Source organism: Lissotriton helveticus, chromosome 4_1 (assembly GCF_964261635.1).
Source record: "Lissotriton helveticus chromosome 4_1, aLisHel1.1, whole genome shotgun sequence".
In the NCBI taxonomy this organism is placed as follows: Eukaryota; Metazoa; Chordata; class Amphibia; order Caudata; family Salamandridae; genus Lissotriton; species Lissotriton helveticus.
The window spans coordinates 153021350-153041712 of NC_136063.1; the positions used below are offsets into that span (position 1 = coordinate 153021350).

The following is a 20363-nucleotide window of genomic DNA, read 5'->3' on the forward strand; positions in this document are numbered from 1 at the left end:
GTATGGGTAGCACCTTTGCCCCAAGTCTGGCGGGTTTATATGTCCATCATCTTGAATCCACTAAGATTCTGCATCCAGACAATCCACACAGGGCAAGGATTCATACTTGGCGAAGGTATATAGATGACATTTTGGTCATCTGGGAAGGAGATGAGACCACAGTATCTGAATTCATCCACTGGTTGAACACCCAGAATGCATTTCTTAGATTCACACATCAGGTGTCAAATGAGAGCATGGTGTTCCTGGACTTAAACATCTATCATCAAGCGGGCATCCTAAAAACAGAGACCCACTTCAAACCGACGGCCAGGAACTGTCTCCTCAGATTTGACAGCTTTCATCCGCGTCATCTGAGGGAGAATTTACCGTACGGACAGTTCCTGCGTCTACGTCGGAATTGTAGTGACATCAACAAATACAAAACTCAGGCGAAGGACCTCAGTACGAAACTGAGACAGAGACAGTATCCAGAAACTGTGATCCAAAAAGCAATGAAAAGGGCTAGAAATAACAACCGTGAGTCCCTCCTGGAGGATAATCCAAGGAGTGACAATAAAGGGGAAAGAACAGTATGTGTCACAACATATAGCCCAGTTACAAACCAGGTGACAAAACTGGTCAATAGACATTGGCGCACACTGACGAGCGGAAGTCTGTCATTGGAAAAACCTCTGTTTGCACACAGAAGGGGTAAGAACTTAAGAGACATGCTTGTCCACACGAGACCATTGCCCAAAAAAAGTGACCAGCCAAGACTGCAGGGCATTCACGGCCACCACCCATGTGGAAACTGTAACAATTGTCACCTCACCAAAAAAAGCCTGTCCTTGACTTTTTCGAACGGGACAAAGTGGGACCAACGTGTTTTTACGAATTGTAACAGTAAAAATGTTGTGTACTTGATCACGTGTCCCTGTGGGAAAGAGTATGTGGGAATGACTACGAGACAAGTCAAAATAAGACTCAATGAGCACAAAAGTAATATCAGGTGCAAAAAACTTACAACTAAAATGTGTGCCCACTTCATCGAACACCAACACTGTGTCAACGAATTACAGTGGACGGTAATAGAACAACTGCCCTCAGATGTGGGCCTCCTGGAAAAAGAACAAAGATGGGTGTTCCGTCTTGGCACTGATGTCACTGGGCTTAATGATTCCATTCCTTGGAATCTCTTGAGATGAACTGCATTCGGACCTTCTATTCAAACTTTGTCAAAATGGCCTCTGAGAATCCTTGTGTTTGGGTATATCAAGTTATATCATCACCAATAGGATAATCTCAAACTTCTTTCCTCTTCACCATCACCCCTATGAATTATGAACAATAGATAGCTAATGGGGCCATTTATAACTCAATCAGGGTTCTTGAAAACACACCCCTTTCCTGTATGTCTCCTGTTCCGACATAGGAAACCATTACCCCTTCTAGAATGTATGGCGAATCACCGCTTTGTTAATCCCCACGTAGCCTTTTCTTTTCCTGTTACATTGGAAAGAAAGCACGCATGCTCGAAACACCTCCAAGTCTCTTTTTCATGTAGCCTTTTCTCTTCCTGTTACATTGGAAAGAGAGCGCGCATGCTTTAAACACCTCCAAGTCTCTTTTGCAGGCGTTCTGACATGAGCGGCAGTGCCGCTCCTTTGCGCATGCGCGGTGACTGTATTTTTCCGCGCATGCGTAGTTAACACTCTTCCTGCTGGGTAGGCGCATGCGCAATGTATAGCGGTGGCAGATCGCGCAGCACCGGACTTCCTCGGATTACCAAGTCCCTATTTGGGCATCTACCGGGTCTCATTATTCAATTAACCAACGATAATGAGCTAATGGCAGAGTATAAAGAAGGTTACTGACGCGATGCACGCTCACTTCATCGGAGCCGCGTTGAGGGAAGGCAGGCAACTAGCCATTGCAGTAACCGTGAGTTTTGGGTTAGAAATAGGAGCTTGAGTATGGCGCATTGGTGTATTGGTACCTACTACAAATTGAATCCCATATACTAATGTTTCTATAGGTCATTTTCTGAACAGAAAGGAAGGATCCCCCAATAACACGCACAGGCTCATGAGGTCTTAAATTTGAGAACCTGAAGTAAGCTGTGAAATTATCTATTTTTGTGCTCTATTTCCATCAGAGTAGAGACTAAGTTCGTGTTCTGTGTTTGTACATGTATACACTGTGCTATGTCCTTGTGTGTTTATTTTTGATTTTAATTTTTGCATTTTTCACAGGGCTCCACTATTTTTGGATTTACCCTGTTGTATTTTGAGAAGTTGTATTTTGGGAAGTTGTTTTCTTCTCCTAGGACCTGTGCATCTTAGACCAGTGTGTTTATGTATGCTTTCTCTTTACAGGTTTTCATCGCCAATTGGGCGCAACGACACCCACCTACATATATAACATGGTTAGGTACATTACACATTGTTGTAATTAAATTTTACACTTTTACATTTACATGTGAGTAAGGGGAGGGTAAGTGCTATCCTTGTCCTGAAGAAGGAACCTCTGAGTTCCGAAACATGTTGACACTTTTCACAGTGGTTGTAATACCTTAATTAGTATTTTTTCAACCACGCCTTGCACTTTTTTAATAATACCAGCCGGGGATTTAATAAATTTGTTTCACCCACGCGCCAGGTATCTTTTAACCATTTTTTCACCTCACCTCACTCACACTTTTGTAGACACACACCCCCTCACATAGTTCACTTACAAGTGCTCCTGCGTATTCGCGAGTCGTAGCACGCCGCATCCCGTAGAGGGGTGCGAAGGCCCCGATGATGAAGCATGACACCAAGGGGCCTGTTGGTGTGTGAGGGGCATTTATATAACACTGTGTGTTCCCCATCTTGTTTGGGATCACCACCACTCTGAGTGGATTCTACTTTGTTTATGCATATAACTAGGGAGGCCGAATCCACTGACTCTCTCTCTCCCCCCTCTTGTTAAATTTTTGCTGCACAGTGCTGCATGAAAAAGTGGCAAATCTGCCCCCTGGAGTTCCAAAGGAAGCTTATCAACGGAAGCGAGGAATCTCCTGAAAACGAAAGTCTTCAAAGAGACGTTCATTTAATTCCCACACCTTTGTGGGACAGACCAATGAATGACCGACTGAGGCTTCACATGACGGATCTGGCTGGATTCTAATCCCATGTTTCTCAGGATTTCACCGCTTGGTTAGAATGTTGCTGTAATCTGGCCTAGGTGACCTGTAGAATGTTATAGACAAATCAATAAATACTTGCCCTCTGTACCCAGCACTATGTATTCATGTTGTTCTTCTGGAGCAAGATTTGCAGTTGGGAGAATGTGCCTGGTATCTTTGTGTCATGTGAACCCTAAAGCAGGGACCCCCTGTTCCTGATTGGTGCCACCTCATCTGGTGGGTCCTCCTGGATCACTTGTAGTCAATTACACCACTAATTCTTGTCCACGATCAGATGTTGAGTCAGCCATTGGTGATGTGCATCTTCCAGACCATCCTGACACTCAGAAAGCTGTCATTGCCATCTTGGTCAGCCTCATGTTGCTCCCCGTAAAGGACCCTAAGTGTCGTTTTAGAGTAGGTGCTGCGTACCTGCTCCGGTGCACTGGGCCTCATTCATCGAGTCACCTTCCAGCACCCGTTGCTGCATGCCTCAGTGAGATAAAGACTGCTGCTGACATCTGCTGTGGTCTTCAGCCTGAGAGAATCCTGATAAAGCCAACCTAGCCTTCCATCTTTTTGGTGTTGGTTGAGTGTGATTCCTTTGGGTATTACTCACATAATGTTGTTTACATAGGTACGGCAGAAATGTGGCACGAAACACTCTGTAAAAACAGGCTAGTAACATTTATTTTCTAATTGGTTTCCCCTCTCTAGGTTGTGAGGTGGGATTGTGAGTTTGGTGCTTGAGGGCCCAATGGCACAGCCTGCTGCTGCTTGCAGGAATCACCCTGCCAGGTGAAGGGGGCAGAGGGAAGGCCCAACAGGCAGAATGCATTCTTGCAGTACTTCTGGTGAGACTTTGGGTCAATGGCTGGGACTCCCCTTTGCCAAAGCCTGAGACTTACACACACCCCCACAGACCCCTGAACCGCCCCCTGGATCAAACCAGCCTTAGACTCTAACATCAAATTATTAGCAATTGTTTAGTTGACCCCAGAGGGTGCTGGAAGCCTCGGCTATTGGGGCCAGTATCACATAACTGCCCCTCACCTTTTTAAACAAATGCTATTCTTTCCATCTTTCTTTTACTAACTGTTATGTAGAGTTAGGAGAGCCCAGATGGTTGCTTGGTATTGCTTTAAATACCTCTGACTGTACATTAATATAGCCTTGTAGCCTGCTGCTGAGGGCTGTACTGGCTGTTAAAGACCTTGAACCCAAGCTACAGGCTCATGCCCCAGGGGGGGGTGCCCTACGATACCGGTGAGGGCTTTTAATAACTGTTATAGCCCAATACAGAAGGGCTATAATGCCTCTAGTGCATCCCAAACACTGTATGTAGAATGTTCAGAGTGAAAATAGGAGAACAGAAAGGAAAACTTTGGAACTTTGGAACTTTGGATCAGAAGTCTGTAGCAGCCATTATTGGCCCTTGGCCTGTCCATTGTCTTTAACAGAGCTCTCAACTTATCTCCTGACAAACATACATGCACCATGAGCGTCCGTATGATCAAACAGAAACTTGTATACAAAAAGGAAACTACAAGGGCACCTCTCCATAGTGAGCACCCCGAAACACACACTGAGGGATGCAATGGGCCATTCCATCCAATTCTACATGCCATGAGCAGGAACGGTCATTATTTTTTACGTTTTAAATATAGATTTTATTATTGAGAAAATGCAACCAAGTACAAGTTATAAAACAGGCTATCAGCTAACAACTAGAAGCATTACATGAAATATAACTTGAGCAAAAAGATAGCCAGACATAATGAATCGAAAATAGTTACACATAGAAATACTTGTTATAGGCCATATGAGAGAGAGGAAAGGGAAAAAGGAGGAGGGGGAGACGAACAGTCATTATTGATACTAATTGTTATCAATATAATGACCTTCAGTGAGCTATCCCTTCTTTCATAGCGGAATTAGCCACTGGAGGCTTCAAACTCAGAGCTCCACCCAGTAAGTGGGAGGAAACAACCACAGCGCTGTGTCTGAGCACCACCACCACCTACTCGTTTCAATGGTTTACTGCTCTTCTCTTGTGCAAGAACCTGGTATATAACCATTAAAGGTAAAGAATAACAGCACTTTATCTGCTGTTAACATATTGTACTTAGATTGACAAACACCAGAGGTGAGACTAAGGAATGTGTGCCTGTGGGCCGCCTCACCAAGGGCATGTGTCCGGAGATAGAACGGCGAGCTTGCCAGATGGAGTGAAACCTAGGTACCCAAAGAGAATCAGTAATAGAGAGGGATGAAGGGAACAGGGGGTGCAGTTCGCCCATAGTGAAACAGTGAGAGGAGGCCGGTCTCCTGACACACTATGCCTAGAACTTGTGAAGGCCGAAACGCTTCCGCGTCGACAGGTTTTGAAAAGAGGAGTCTGACGATAATTGGATTCATCCTTTAATGATTGAATGCACAGCTTTATGATTAAGGTTCTTGAGAAATAAGAACTTGGTGTGCTTACAAGACGACCTCTGAGTGTATTCCCTTTATATAATAGGTGAACACTGTCGTTTCTATCAAGGAGGTAGAAGGAACTTATGCATTTTTGTGATTTTTTTGTGATTTGTATAATTGTCGTGTGTATACATATGTATGTAGTTTGATAAAAGAATTTCAAAAATTATGATGAACTGAATCAAGATTACGATAGTTAAATTACGTAATTTTGTGTCCATGGTATGTGATTTTTTTGTTGTAAATAAGGAACTTGAATCAATGACAGGACTATGTACTGTTAATAGGGCAATATGCAGTTCCCTTTATAAATATATATATATATATATATTCACTGAAAAAACCATAGGTTAGAGACCATATATAGTTAGCTGGACATTTTATTGACATAAAACCAATGAAATTCCATATATAGTTAGTTGCACTAACTATATATCGCGCACCCGCAATCCACTGCTGATGATGTCACATATTACATCATTCATGACATGGTCAGTGACATCACTGATGACATCACTGATGACATCTCAAATGACATCACTGATGACATCACTAATGACATCTCAAATGACATCACTGATGACATCATCTAGTGTCTGTGTGTTTTTGTAAAGTTTAAATATGTTTTACATATTGAAGAATGAGTGGATGTATGGAAGACTGAGTGTGTGTGTGGCTGGCTGGGAGGTGTGTGACTGTGCATATCAATGTGTACTTGTATCAGTGATTGTATAAGAGAGTAAGTATGTGTTAGTATATGTGTGAAAAGTATGGTGTTCTGTGTTTAACTGTATAGATGAGGAAATCGAAGTGTGATTGATTCTTCACAGGACTGACTAGGTGTATGAGTGCATATGATAGTGTTGTAATAATGAGTGACTGTATGTATGAGTGATTGTATGGGTGAATGAGTGAATGTGTGTGTAGACGTAGGAATCCTTGAGTGCGTATGTAGTAACTGGTATTGGTGTGTCATGATGTCATCAGTGATGTCATTTGAGATGTCATCAGTGATGTCATCAGTGATGTCATTTGAGATGTCATCAGTGATGTCATCAGTGATGTCACTGACCATGTCATGAATGATGTAATATGTGACATCATCAGCAGTGGATTGCGGGTGCGCGATATATAGTTAGTGCAACTAACTATATATGGAATTTCATTGGTTTTATGTCAATAAAATGTCCAGCTAACTATATATGGTCTCTAACCTATGGTTTTTTCAGTGAATTTTCAAGGTTTTGTAAATGCAAATTCCTAACTATATATGGTCTGTAACCTATGGTTTTTTCAGTGAATTTCATTGTTTTTTTAAAAGCTAATATCTATAGCTGTAAAATATATTCTTTATTACGTGACGTATCACGTAGCCACGTGAGACGCCTCATGACGCGTCGCATAACCGTGACGTATCGGCTCTGCAGCGCAAAAAAAACCCGTAACGTAAGCGTGCCGGAGCACGCTTACAGATATATATATATTTTTTAACCTTAATTAGACAAAATCCACACGTGCACATATCTTGAGGCCTTGCAAAGGCACATCAAACAAACAATCCCTACAATTTTGCCAAGTTTGCTGGAAATCTATTCCCTTAATTTTTTTTTTACTGTTTCTCTTGGTTTTCCCCTTGTTACGCTTACCGGGACGCTACCCGGTACGCGAACCGGACGCTCCAAAAACACAAGATGGCGGACTCCCGTTACGCTGCCGGTTAGCTGCCCGGTTCGTGTACCGGGAAGCGCCTCTACCGCGAAAAATCGCGGGGGACTTTAATATCCCCCTCATCAATCCTAGGGGGTCAGGAGGGGTTTACCTTGCCCCCTTTCCTTCATTTCCCCCTTCTTTTTTCACCACATCTTGTCTCTCGAACCTACCGAGAGACAAGATGGCGGCCGCTCCGGACTGTTTACAATGTTGACAGCTACGCTGCCGGTTAGCTGCCCGGTTAGCTGCCCGGTGAGCTGCCCAGTGAGCTGCCCGGTTCGCGTACCGGGACGCGCCTCTACGGCGTAAAATCACAAAAAAAAATTTGTTTTCTTTTTTGCCCCGCGGGGCACTTTAATATCCCCCTCATCAATCCTAGGGGCAGGAGTGGTCTACCTTGCCCCCTTTCCTTCATTTCCCCCTTCGTTTTTCACCACATCTTGTCTCTCGATCGTACCGAGAGACAAGATGGCGGCCGCTCCGGACTGTTTAGAATGTTGACAGACACCGGAGAGCCAATCAGCTTCGCTTCGTGAAGTTCCGTTACGCGTCAGGTACGCGAACCGGGGCGCTAACCGGAGCGCTGTCACAGATATATATATTTTTTTAAACGTTAATTTCTCAAAATCCACTGGAGCACATATATTGAGACATAGCAAAGGCACGTCGGGCAAACCATATCTACAATTTTGCCAAGTTTCATGTAAATCTATTCAGCCGTTCGAGCTAAAAGTGAGTCCAACCGCCCTATGGAAAAATGAATGGGAAAAACGCGTTTTGGGACCCCCCTTTTTTCTCGGCCCCCCCTTGACGAAACCCCCCCAAATTTTCAGGGGCTGCTCAGAAACGAAATGTGCCATTTTCCTGAAAATTTCAGCAAATTCCGTCCATAAACGCCAAAGTTATTAGACATAGAATTTTCAGAAATCCCATAGAGAAAAAATCCTAACTATATATACCCACTGGCTATCGCCAGTAGGTAATATACATATATAAATATATATAATCTGCATATCTATATAAATATAAATGCATGCATACATATACATATATGCATACATATGCATGTTATTTACATGAAAGTTTTAAAAACACTAATAAAAGCAAAGCTAAAAAGCCACCTCATTACAAACAGAATGGCTTTAACTTAAACAAGGGCGAGATCTATTGCATTTTCAATGCTTGTTTACATTTGGTTCTATCAAGAAGGCATTCAGATGTGTCACATATTTGCCATAAATTCTGAATGTTAGCACTCTAGTTGCTCATTAGATCACTGTAGTAAAGCTAGTGCTCACCAGGGAAGTCTGCTGCTAATCATGGTTTGCAGCCATTTTCCCGCATTTTTTATCCCGCAGACTTTCAGTCCGCATACCATTATCCCGCAAGGTCATTGACCTCGCATACCATTATCCCGCATTTTTTCAAAACGCATGTGCATTTATCGCGCATGCCTTTACAAAGAATTATGTTTTAAAGGCATGAATGGTAAATGCATTTGCGTTGTGAAAACCACGATGACGAGAGAGGTAAGTGGGTTTGTGTTAATTTTTTCGTGGGTTAGTGATTGTGTAGTGTAGTGTAGTGTTGTGTAGTGTAGTGTTGTGTTAGTGTAGTGTAGAGTTGTGGTGGTTGTTTAGTGTAGGGTCATGCTGGGGGTAGTGTTTTAGGGTTTAGGGTTGTGTTGTAGTGTTTGCGTAGTGTAGGGTCATGCTGGGGGTAGTGTTTTAGGGTTTAGGGTAGTGTTGTAGTGTTTGCGTAGTGTAGGGTCATGCTGGGGGTAGTGTTTTAGGGTTGTGTTGTAGTGTTTGCGTAGTGTAGGGTCATGCTGGGGCTAGTGTTTTAGGGTTTAGGGTAGTGTTGTAGTGTTTGCGTAGTGTAGGGTCATGCTGGGCGTAGTGTTTTAGGGTTTAGGGTAGTGTTGTAGTGTTTGCGTAGTGTAGGGTCATGCTGGGGGTAGTGTTTTAGGGTTTTGGGTAGTGTTGTAGTGTTTGCGTAGTGTAGGGTCATGCGGGGGTGTAGTGTTTTAGGGTTTTGGGTAGTGTTGTAGTGTTTGCGTAGTGTAGGGTCATGCTGGGGTGTAGTGTTTTAGGGTTTAGGGTAGTGTTGTAGTGTTTGCGTAGTGTAGGGTCATGCTGGGGGTAGTGTTTTAGGGTTTTGGGTAGTGTTGTAGTGTTTGCGTAGTGTAGGGTCATGCTGGGGTGTAGTGTTTTAGGGTTTTGGGTAGTATTGTAGTGTTTGCGTAGTGTAGGGTCATGCTGGGGTGTAGTGTTTTAGGGTTTTGGGTAGTGTTGTAGTGTTTGCGTAGTGTAGGGTCATGCTGGGGGTAGTGTTTTAGGGTTTTGGGTAGTGTTGTAGTGTTTGCGTAGTGTAGGGTCATGCTGGGGGTAGTGTTTTAGGGTTTTGGGTAGTGTTGTAGTGTTTGCGTAGTGTAGGGTCATGCTGGGGGGTAGTGTTTTAGGGTTTTGGGTAGTGTTGTAGTGTTTGCGTAGTGTAGGGTCATGCTGGGGGTAGTATTTTAGGGTTTTGGGTAGTGTTGTAGTGTTTGCGTAGTGTAGGGTCATGCTGGGGGTAGTGTTTTAGGGTTTAGGGTTGTGTTGTAGTGTTTGCGTAGTGTAGGGTCATGCTGGGGCTAGTGTTTTAGGGTTAAGGGTAGTGTTGTAGTGTTTGCGTAGTGTAGGGTCATGCTGGGGGTAGTGTTTTAGGGTTTAGGGTAGTGTTGTAGTGTTTGCGTAGTGTAGGGTCATGCTGGGGGTAGTGTTTTAGGGTTTAGGGTTGTGTTGTAGTGTTTGCGTAGTGTAGGGTCATGCTGGGGGTAGTGTTTTAGGGTTTAGGGTAGTGTTGTAGTGTTTGCGTAGTGTAGGGTCATGCTGGGGGTAGTGTTTTAGGGTTTAGGGTTGTGTTGTAGTGTTTGCGTAGTGTAGGGTCATGCTGGGGCTAGTGTTTTAGGGTTTAGGATAGTGTTGTAGTGTTTGCGTAGTGTAGGGTCATGCTGGGGGTAGTGTTTTAGGGTTTTGGGTAGTGTTGGAGTAATTGCGCAGTGTAGGGTCAGGCTGGGGGTAGTGTTTTAGGGTTTTGGGTAGTGTTGTAGTGTTTGCGTAGTGTAGGGTCATGCTGGGGGTAGTGTTTTAGGGTTTTGGGTAGTGTTGTAGTGTTTGCGCAGTGTAGGGTCATGCTGGGGGTAGTGTTTTAGGGTTTTGGGTAGTGTTGTAGTGTTTGCGTAGTGTAGGGTCATGCTGGGGTGTAGTGTTTTAGGGTTTTGGGTAGTGTTGTAGTGTTTGCGTAGTGTAGGGTCATGCTGGGGTGTAGTGTTTTAGGGTTTTGGGTAGTGTTGTAGTGTTTGCGTAGTGTAGGGTCATGCTGGGGGTAGTGTTTTAGGGTTTTGGGTAGTGTTGTAGTGTTTGCGTAGTGTAGGGTCATGCTGGGGGTAGTGTTTTAGGGTTTTGGGTAGTGTTGTAGTGTTTGCGTAGTGTAGGGTCATGCTGGGGGTAGTGTTTTAGGGTTTTGGTTAGTGTTGTAGTGTTTACGTAGTGTAGGGTCATGCTGGGGGTAGTGTTTTAGGGTTTTGGGTAGTGTTGTAGTGTTTGCGTAGTGTAGGGTCATGCTGGGGGTAGTGTTTTAGGGTTTAGGATAGTGTTGTAGTGTTTGCGTAGTGTAGGGTCATGCTGGGGGTAGTGTTTTAGGGTTTAGGGTAGTGTTGTAGTGTTTGCGTAGTGTAGGGTCATGCTGGGGGTAGTGTTTTAGGGTTTTGGGTAGTGTTGTAGTGTTTGCGTAGTGTAGGGTCATGCTGGGGGTAGTGTTTTAGGGTTTAGGGAAGTGTTGTAGTGTTTGCGTAGTGTAGGGTCATGCTGGGGTGTAGTGTTTTAGGGTTTTGGGTAGTGTTGTAGTGTTTGCGTAGTGTAGGGTCATGCTGGGGGTAGTGTTTTAGGGTTTAGGGTAGTGTTGTAGTGTTTGCGTAGTGTAGGGTCATGTTGGGGGTAGTGTTTTAGGGTTTAGGGTTGTGTTGTAGTGTTTGCGTAGTATAGGGTCATGCTGGGGGTATTGTTTTAGGGTTTAGGGTTGTGTTGTAGTGTAGGGTCATGCTGGGGGTAGTGTTTTAGGGTTTAGGGTAGTGTTGTAGTGTTTGCGTAGTGTAGGGTCATGCTGGGGTGTAGTGTTTTAGGGTTTAGGGTTGTGTTGTAGTGTTTGCGTAGTGTAGGGTCATGCTGGGGGTAGTGTTTTAGGGTTTAGGGTAGTGTTGTAGTGTTTGTGTAGTGTAGGGTCATGCTGGGGGTAGTGTTTTAGGGTTTAGGGTAGTGTTGTACTGTTTGTGTAGTGTAGGGTCATGCTGGGGGTAGTGTTTTAGGGTTTAGGGTAGTTTAGTTGTTTAGTGTATGCTAAAGGCATATTCGTTCTAAAAGTTTTCGTTATTTTAATTTGCGGCCTAATAGTACATGCGGGATTTTTTTTGCGGACTGATGGTATGCGGGATTTCGTCATATATTCGCTAATCATACTTTCTATGGCAAAATGAACCCCCTCATTTTGTTCCTTTTTAAATTAAATGTTTTAAGAGTTACCACTTTATTCCAATCAAGATGGCTTCAGGTGTGCCATACCTTTGTAATAAGTAGGACTGTTAGCACTCTAGTTGTTCTTTAGAACACTCTGGGACATTCTGTCATTGGGCTATAGTTGGGCTACATCTGGCTGATATTTGGGCTACATTTGTTATTTTTTGTCTTTGGTGGCCATCTTTGGGCTACATTGGGCTACATTGGGCTACATTGGGCTACATTTGGGCTCCAACATATATATAGCCCAATGTAGCCCAATATATATTTTTCAAAGTTAATTTTCGTAAAAACCACTGGAGCCTATATCTTGAGACATAGCAAAGGCACATCGGGCTACCAGTCCCTACAATTTTGCCAAGTTTGGTGTAAATCCATTCAGCCGTTCAGGCTAAAAGTGAGGCCAACCGCCCAATGGAAAATTGCATGGGAAAAACATGTTTTGGGACCCCCCTTTTTTCTCGGCCCCCCCTTGACGAAACCCCCCCAAATTTTCAGGGGCTGCTCAGAAACAAAATGTTCCATTTTCCTGAAAATTTCAGCCAATTCTGTCCTCAAACGCCAAAGTTATTCGACATAGAATTTTCAAAAATCCCATAGGAAAAAAATCCTAACTATATATACCTACTGGCTATCGCCAGTAGGTAATATATAATATATATATATATATATATATATATATATATATATATATATATATATATATATATATATATATATATATATATATATATATATATATATATATATATATATATATATATATATATATATATATATCTTTTCCTCCTTGCCACTTTTTCTTCTTTATCTTTGCATTGTATCTTTACCCAGGTATAGGAGGGTAATTTGGGTAAACCCCTACTTATTTTTTGAATAAACTTGATACCCTTCTCTTTCTAAGGCAAATGCTCCCAAGGGGACCAGTGTCATGAGGTGTGGCTACCATGCGTATGTCCTGCCTTAGGGAGGCGTAGGTAGCCTCCCGCTGATGGTATTAGTCCATGGCGAAGGACGGCAGACAATTCCTCGGTCAGTATGTACCTAGCTCCGGGTCCGACCATCCTGACATTCCTCAGGTCCCAGACCCCAAAATCCGTCTAGTGCGTGTCATCCAGGAAGTCACCCCATATGTCCATACATGTTCCCAGTTCGTCATTAAGCCTGTATATGATTCGTTTAAATTCTGCTATGTGACTCATTTCTCTCGACCATGTCTCAACAGATGGGGAAGTGTCTTCACCAAAGGTGAAGCGCACATGTCGTTGTAACTACCTAAGGCTGTAGCAAACCATCTGCCCTGGCACGCTGTGACATCGGGCTAGTGCGAGGTATCATACAGGAGAGCTGCTCTTGTGGTCAAGGAGAAGCAGCGGCTAGTGTGGGAGTCATTCCCAACCAGACGCACCCAAGAAGGACAGAGTTTAGGGCACTTATTCTGTAGAGTTTCCCCACCATGGTAGTGCTGGAATTGTCCATAGGGCTGAAGTAATTCAACAGGGGAACTGGGAAGCAGCCCATGGAGTAACTTACAGATACTACACAGGCACCACCTTTAAGTACCCCCGGCAATCGACTACTGACTTTTAACTTTCTATGGAATCTTTTGGGGACTAAGGGCCAGATGTAGGTAATTTAATTTTGAAATAAAGTTTAGGGGACAAGTGCACAGCTGTGTTCAACTCTATTTAGTGTTTGATTTTGAAAAGGTAAAGTAGGTGCTCCCGGGTGTCGTCCTCCGCTCTGTGGACGAGTAATGTTCAAAGCAAAAAGTGCTATCAGTTGAGAACTAATAGCATCCCCTAGGGCACACTAAAATGGCGATTCTTGCCTCCACAGTTTATAAAGAACCAGAGATGAAAAATGTCTTATTGGACCAAATGTATTTTAATCCGTAGTATTAGATTTTAAATTGTTTATCCACATATTTTGTAACATGATTTTTCAAGCAATCATGTTACAAAATATGTGGATAAACAATTTAAAATCTAATACTATGGATTAAAATACATTTGGTCCAATAAGACATTTTTCATCTCTGGTTCTTTATAAACTGTGGAGGCAAGAATCGCCATTTTAGTGTGCCCTAGGGGATGCTATTAGTTCTCAACTGATGGTAATTTAATTTTACCACTTCTTAAATACCGAATCATACCGATTCGGTATTTAAGAAGTGGTAAAATAGAAGCAGGGAGATGTAGGTACATCCAGATGTTTTTTTACCGATTCGGTAAAAATCGGTATTTACCGATTCGGTAAATACCGACCGGTAATGCCCATTCATTCCTATGGGCTTTGAAGCCCATAGGAATGAATGGGCATTACCGATTCGGTATTTACCGATTCGGTAAATACCGACTGTCACAAGGGTGCAGGGGGTGTCACTTTGACACCCTCTGGCACCCCCAAAAGAGGCTCGGGTGCCATGTGGCAGGCATACCTGCCCTAAGGGCAGGTCTGCCTGTCATATGGCATAGGTGTGCATGCACCCATGTGCATGCACACCGGAATCGGTATTTTACCATCAACTTGAAGTTGATGGTAAAATAACGATTCTGTAAGGCTTGTGGGACTCAGAAGAGTCCCACCTACATCTCAAATTTGCCGATTCGGTAAAAATACCGATCGGTAAATTGACAGAATCGGTAAATTTACCGACCGGTAAATTTACCGATTCTGTGTACATATGCCCCCTACATCTCAAAATCCATTTACCGGTCGGTAACGGCCGAATTCGGCCGTTACCGACCGGTAAATGCCTACCTACATCTGGCCCTAAGTATAAAGCAAACTAATATAACCACAACTAAAACTTGGATTAACCTTAAAACATTTTTTTTAAAAGTCACCATCTCCTAGGCTGTGATGTTCCCAGTTGAGATTGTGTGGGTGCTTCTGAGGTATAAAGCACTCCAAATTAATAACATAGGATCTAATTGTTGCAGGACAAAATTCAAACTCCGGTGGTGAAGGGGTTTAGGACCAGTCAACTGATCATGTTTAGCTGGCCAAGTCCTAACCTGCTGTATCTCTTGACCCCTTTGTCACCGTCAAGAGACTGCAATGGAGAGTTGTTAAGGAAAACCAGTGCTGTGTCCTGGGTTAAAGGTAGGATCTCCTAAGGCCTTAAATACAAATACTTCAGGTCCAACCACAATGGGTCAATGGTACAGGTCCAAGATAGAGCAGTCATTCAGATGAGGAATGCCAGGATGAGCTTTGACCCCGGGTGCAAATGGGGTGGATCCCACACACAAAAAGAATGCAGGAAGGTTATCACAGTTTCAGTGTCAAGACTTGGATTAGTTAGATCTCAGGCCTACTGGGCTCTCGGAGGCATAATTACAGGAACTGGCGCATCAGCATCAATGGGTCAGATTTCTTGCGCGTGCCGCAAATGCCCTAACAATGCCAAGGATGCACTGTATTTAGAATACAGTATTCCATGGTGCAAAGATTCATGGATATGTCATAAAATTATGACATCTTTTGGTGCTAAAGTGATGCATTGCTGGAGTTGGTCATAAGACTGACACAAATCCAGCAATGTGTCAGACTACAGAGGTGAGGCCCATGTTAAAAGACCTACGTCAATCCTTACGCCTGGTTTGAGAAGGCCCTAAATTTGGCTCAGGAACAGTTCATTCAGCAATAAAGCTTAAGAGGCTGGCATTGGGCTGTGCTCATGCTGTTCTGGGCAAAGAATACTGGGTACCAAAGATAGGTAAAGTGTGGCATGCCACACATAGAAACTTATTTTTTTCCCTTTTTTTCCGCACATAGAAACTTTGAAGAATAGGGGAGCGTGCCTGCCAGGGAGAGTCACCGCTCCCAAATAAACTCACCTGCAGATAGAGACTAGTCAAAGAAAACTATGTGTTGGTTGATTCATATCATTACGCACATTGTGAACCACAACACCAGTATGAAAAAGAAAAGAGCATTTCCTATGAGCACCACGATTATTCAAAGATAATCACACTTGTCGCCTATTGAGAACAAAAATCAATCCACAAAAAGTAGATTTCAGTGGACAATTGAAAAGGACAAAATAGGACAGCTGATCAAAGCAGCTGTGGACTTATGTTCTTTCAGGGCGTTAGTTGGCATTGCCTCTGAAAGTATGGATTAAAGATGCCGAATACTCTTGAAGTTGGATTTAAAGACTCCACTCCTCTTCAATGTACAGAAAAAAAACATTAAGTCGTAGTAAACCAAAAGAATTTTGCTTCTTTTATCAGCAAACCCCAGGATGTGCATTAAAAGGGCATTATAAGAGTCCCCTATGCTAGCATGTGTCTCTTTGTCTATTTCCAATCATTTTGAGAGATAACCATTCCTAAAATGAAAACGTGATAAATAGATACATCACTTGAACCACTAAGACAAGTCCACACTGAGCGCAAGAGTCAAATTTCATAAGGAAGATGTAGGTGATGGTGGGGGGACTGTTTTCGCAGTAACTATCAACGCTATGAATTACCCATTTCTGAGGACCCCCGTCTTAAATGTAATCTGTGAAACGTTGTGAGCTAGTGACATTTCCCTTAAATACATTCAATCAGAGAAGATATCATTAATAATTTGAACAAAAACAATTTGGCACGAAAATTTGTTTTACCATGAAAAAACATAAAAGTTCTATAAAATTATAAAAGGAATCAGTGTGCTACAGGAACAAGCCATAAATAAAAAAAAATACCACAATCACCAATCAATGTAGTTAAGAATAGAGGTTTGCTATTTAAAAACTAAGGGGCAGATTTACAAGTACCTGTGCCACTTTCACGCCACCGTTGCGTCACTTTTGTGATGCAGCGGCGGCGCAAAGCCAGCGCCAAGCTGTGGGGTATTTACAACGTGACGCATCTGGGAGATGCGTCATGTCGTAAAGCCCTGCGCCAGAAGTAGGCGTTCTGGCGCAGGGAGGGGAGGCGGGCGTTCCGGCCTAGGAATGACTCCTAATAGTGGCTGAGTGAAATCTACAAGATTTCATTCAGTCACTTTGAAGCCCATGCTGCTTCAAAACTCTGCGCCTGCTTGAAGCAGGCGTAAGGATTGACGCAGCATTAACAAGATTCGGCCCCCCAGAGCATTGCTGGAGCTGTGTCGCGCTTGCGATGCAACTCCAGCAATGTGCCGCCTTTACGGCACAGATGCGTCACGCATCTGTCTGTTTTTGCCCCATGGTGCGCCGCATTGTAAATGCGGCGCATCCATGGTGGCGGAGCCGCGACACACAATAACTGGCGCATCCCTGCTGATAAGCAGGGATGAGCCAGTTATTGTAAATCTGCCCCTTAGTTTTCATTCGCAAAAACTGGTCCCAAATTACACACGACGTATTGCGAATGGAAAGGAATTTTGCAATTTGACCCGTGTACGAATAGGTTAGTTAAAGAAACTCACAATCTGACCTACTGTCTCAGTATTCAGGTCTAAAATTGTGACTCTCTACTAGACCATCACAGAGTCAGTGGCCTTTTTGGGACTATGGGCCTTTACAACTATTGCTTTCACTACGCATTCCAATACAATGCGGTTGTTACAACGACCTCGTTGTTTCTACGCGATCCATTACATCGCAGGTCATTTCAATGACTTGCTGTAGGGGGCACGCTGGACTTAAGAATAGTATTAATTACTATTCCTACTCCGGTTAGTGCAACAGCAGGGAAGGTGTTGGATTTAAAATCCAACACATTACCTGGTGTTGCACGCCCCCTACAGCAAGTCGTTGATACAACTTGCGATGTAAAGGATCGGGTAGAAACAACGTGCTCGTTGTAACCACCTCGTAGTGGATGCGTGTTGTGTTGACAGCGTTGTAAACACTATTTCCCCTTTTTGGGGTCAGCAGTTCACCATGTATGTGACCTCATTTTAAATAAAGTCAGCTTTTTTTAATGCAGCCCTTTTTCCCTAAAGGAAACAGTGGTTCATTTAAAAAGAAAGCTTTTTAAATGTGTTTGTTTGAGATTTGGTAGCTGTCTCATGGACCACTGCTTATTCCCCATCAAACTTTTCTAAAAAACATTTTCAAAGGAGACAAGCAACTTTTAAAAAGATTTTCAAAGAGGAAGAGATTCCAAGGGCACCAGTTCCCTTTTGCAATTTTGTTACCAACTTCTTTGAGGTTTCGGTGAAAGTTGAATTTACGTGACCGGATTGCAATTTCAAAACATTGATACATACCTTAAAGAATTGCTATTTGAATAGGATGCCCCAATGCTCCCCTTCCAAATAGTGATTTGTTACAGGTTCCAAAACCCAATTTATGATTTGTTAACCTGTTACCACATCAATAAATGGGTTTAATACATTTCAAAATGCCATTTTATGGTCGCAAACCTTGTGATTTCCTGATTGGCAGGCTTTGATACTACAAATGGCTTTGTACACCACACTCCCTAGTTAACATATACTATTTGCTCTCTGGTGAATTAGCACATTTGTCAGAACTTCAGTATGATACTTAGGGGCATATTACCAGGGACCATTATCGCCGCATTAGCGGGACTTCTCCCGCTAATGCGACGATAATTTTATCGCTCTATTACCAAGCTGTCGCTAACACCAGTTGGCGACAGCTTGTAGGCGATATCGGGCATTTAGGGGCCCACTTTGCATGTCAGCGATAATTATCGCTAATGACATGCAAAGTGGGCGTGCCAAGATGTTAGTGACTGAAAACAGTCGCTAACATCGCTATTTCCTATTACCTACAAAGGCGTAGTTTTGGAAATATTTGCGCTAAGCGCGAATATCTCCAAAAGCTAACACCTGCCCAGAGCAGTTCTTAGCCATGTTATCCAATGGGAGGTGGATAACATGGCTAAGAGCATTGTCACGATAATGTGTGAATATCGCTGTATTTCCAGCGATATTCACGCATCTCGAATGATTTTTATCGTTTCTGAGATAAACCTTGATGATAGCAAGGTATCTCAGCGATAAAAATCGTCGTAGCGTGGCGATAGAATTATTCCCGCTAACCCTGCTTAGCGATAAGTATCGCTATTGCTAGGTAATATGCCCCTTAATTTTCTATTTTATGGCCAGAATAAAATATTTTTGAAGTCCTAATCACCTGGCTCATAGAAGAGCCAAACACAAGCATAATTTGTCAAAATGTAAATCTACTACAATGACAAAAATGATACCGATTTTTTAAGTTTTGTCGGTAAAGCCTTACTTTAATGGCGTTTTTCGAATTTTAAATGTACTAAATGTAATCACTCTCTTACTTGCTGGTGTTGGTTCGCATACAGGGTCTGCCCATATTCCTCTGAAGATGCTGACTGCCAACAGGAGAACTGCAAGAAATTCCATCCTGTTGGGAAAAGAAAGATTGTCTTGAAGTTGACTCCAGCACACCTGTCCCAGGAGCTTATGTGCACCAGAGAAATACTAGCTTCTTTTCAACAGCAGGCACATCCATTTGTTTGTTGTGTCCACAAATTCATCTTACTTTGTAACGTTCTAGTGCAAACCTTAAAATTCCCTGGTGCCTCATTATTTTAAGGAGAATTCCTGAAGAGTTCCTTCTCCCACTCCTCACCACCTTGTGTCCTCACACACCTGCATGTCGATCACACTCCCTGATACCCTCACCCTTTCTTTAAATTTCATCTCATCACCCTTCCCCTCTCCCCTCAAGACCCCTCTCCCATAATGCCAGGGTCGAACTGGAACAGGAAATAGGCCCGGGCACCAAAATATAAGTGTAGCTTATTAGCAAACCAGATAGCCAGATAGTTAAAAAAGTGGGCCAGATTTGCCAATCAGGCCAGTTTTGAATTTGTGAAGGCCGCTGGATTAGTATTTTGCAAGATATGAAAGACTGCATGGATTTGAGCCTGCTGCGGGCAATGCTTGTTTTACTATCAGGGATTCTAGTGCTACAGTCACAACAGGGATACCGCGCAGGGCCATGGTGAGCACAGAGCTCGTGTGTTTAGCATGGCACCTGGATGAGGGCTTCAGAGTGGTTTCTGAATCCGGGTGCCTGGTGGTTTGGACAAAGGGGGGCACCGTAGCCCAGATCTGAAGATTCACATGCGGTCTCCATTCTCCCACAGATACAGATACTCTCCCGTCCAGGAAGGGACTGGTTACTTATGGGGCTTCCTTCAACACAGTTCTACAAAATGGCTGCCTATCCTAAGCCAGCTTTTAACAAAACTCTTAAATAAATAGCCATCCATATGTTTCTTTATTGGCAACACGACATGGAGAGATCCCATTGTACCTCCAGACCCCCCCTCCTTTCCCCACCCGAACGCTCCGATTCTCCTCTCCTTACACAAATGGTTAGTAAAGGACCACAATTTTCCCGCGGCACGTGCTCCTTGTTCAGTGACTGTTACCCTCTCTTCATCACAGGCATAAGGCAGGAGAGGAGAGAAGAGCCTTTCTTCCTTCAACACAGACAGAACCACATGAGAGGAGGGACTCTCTCTCCAGCACAAGAG

General features: G+C 43.3%; 1 protein-coding gene across 1 annotated transcript in view; it reads right to left on the minus strand.

Annotated features, from left to right (window-relative positions):
• The window catches only part of LOC144828450 (fucolectin-5-like), a 37856-nt gene extending 18597 nt beyond the window's left edge, over positions 1-19259 (minus strand). Inside the window, exon 1 of the mRNA XM_078686626.1 lies at positions 19137-19259. Within this exon, the coding sequence (XP_078542752.1) occupies positions 19137-19221 (85 nt within the window). The 5' untranslated portion in view covers positions 19222-19259. The remainder of the gene's footprint in view (positions 1-19136) is intronic.
• Between the last annotated feature and the right edge of the window lie 1104 nt (positions 19260-20363).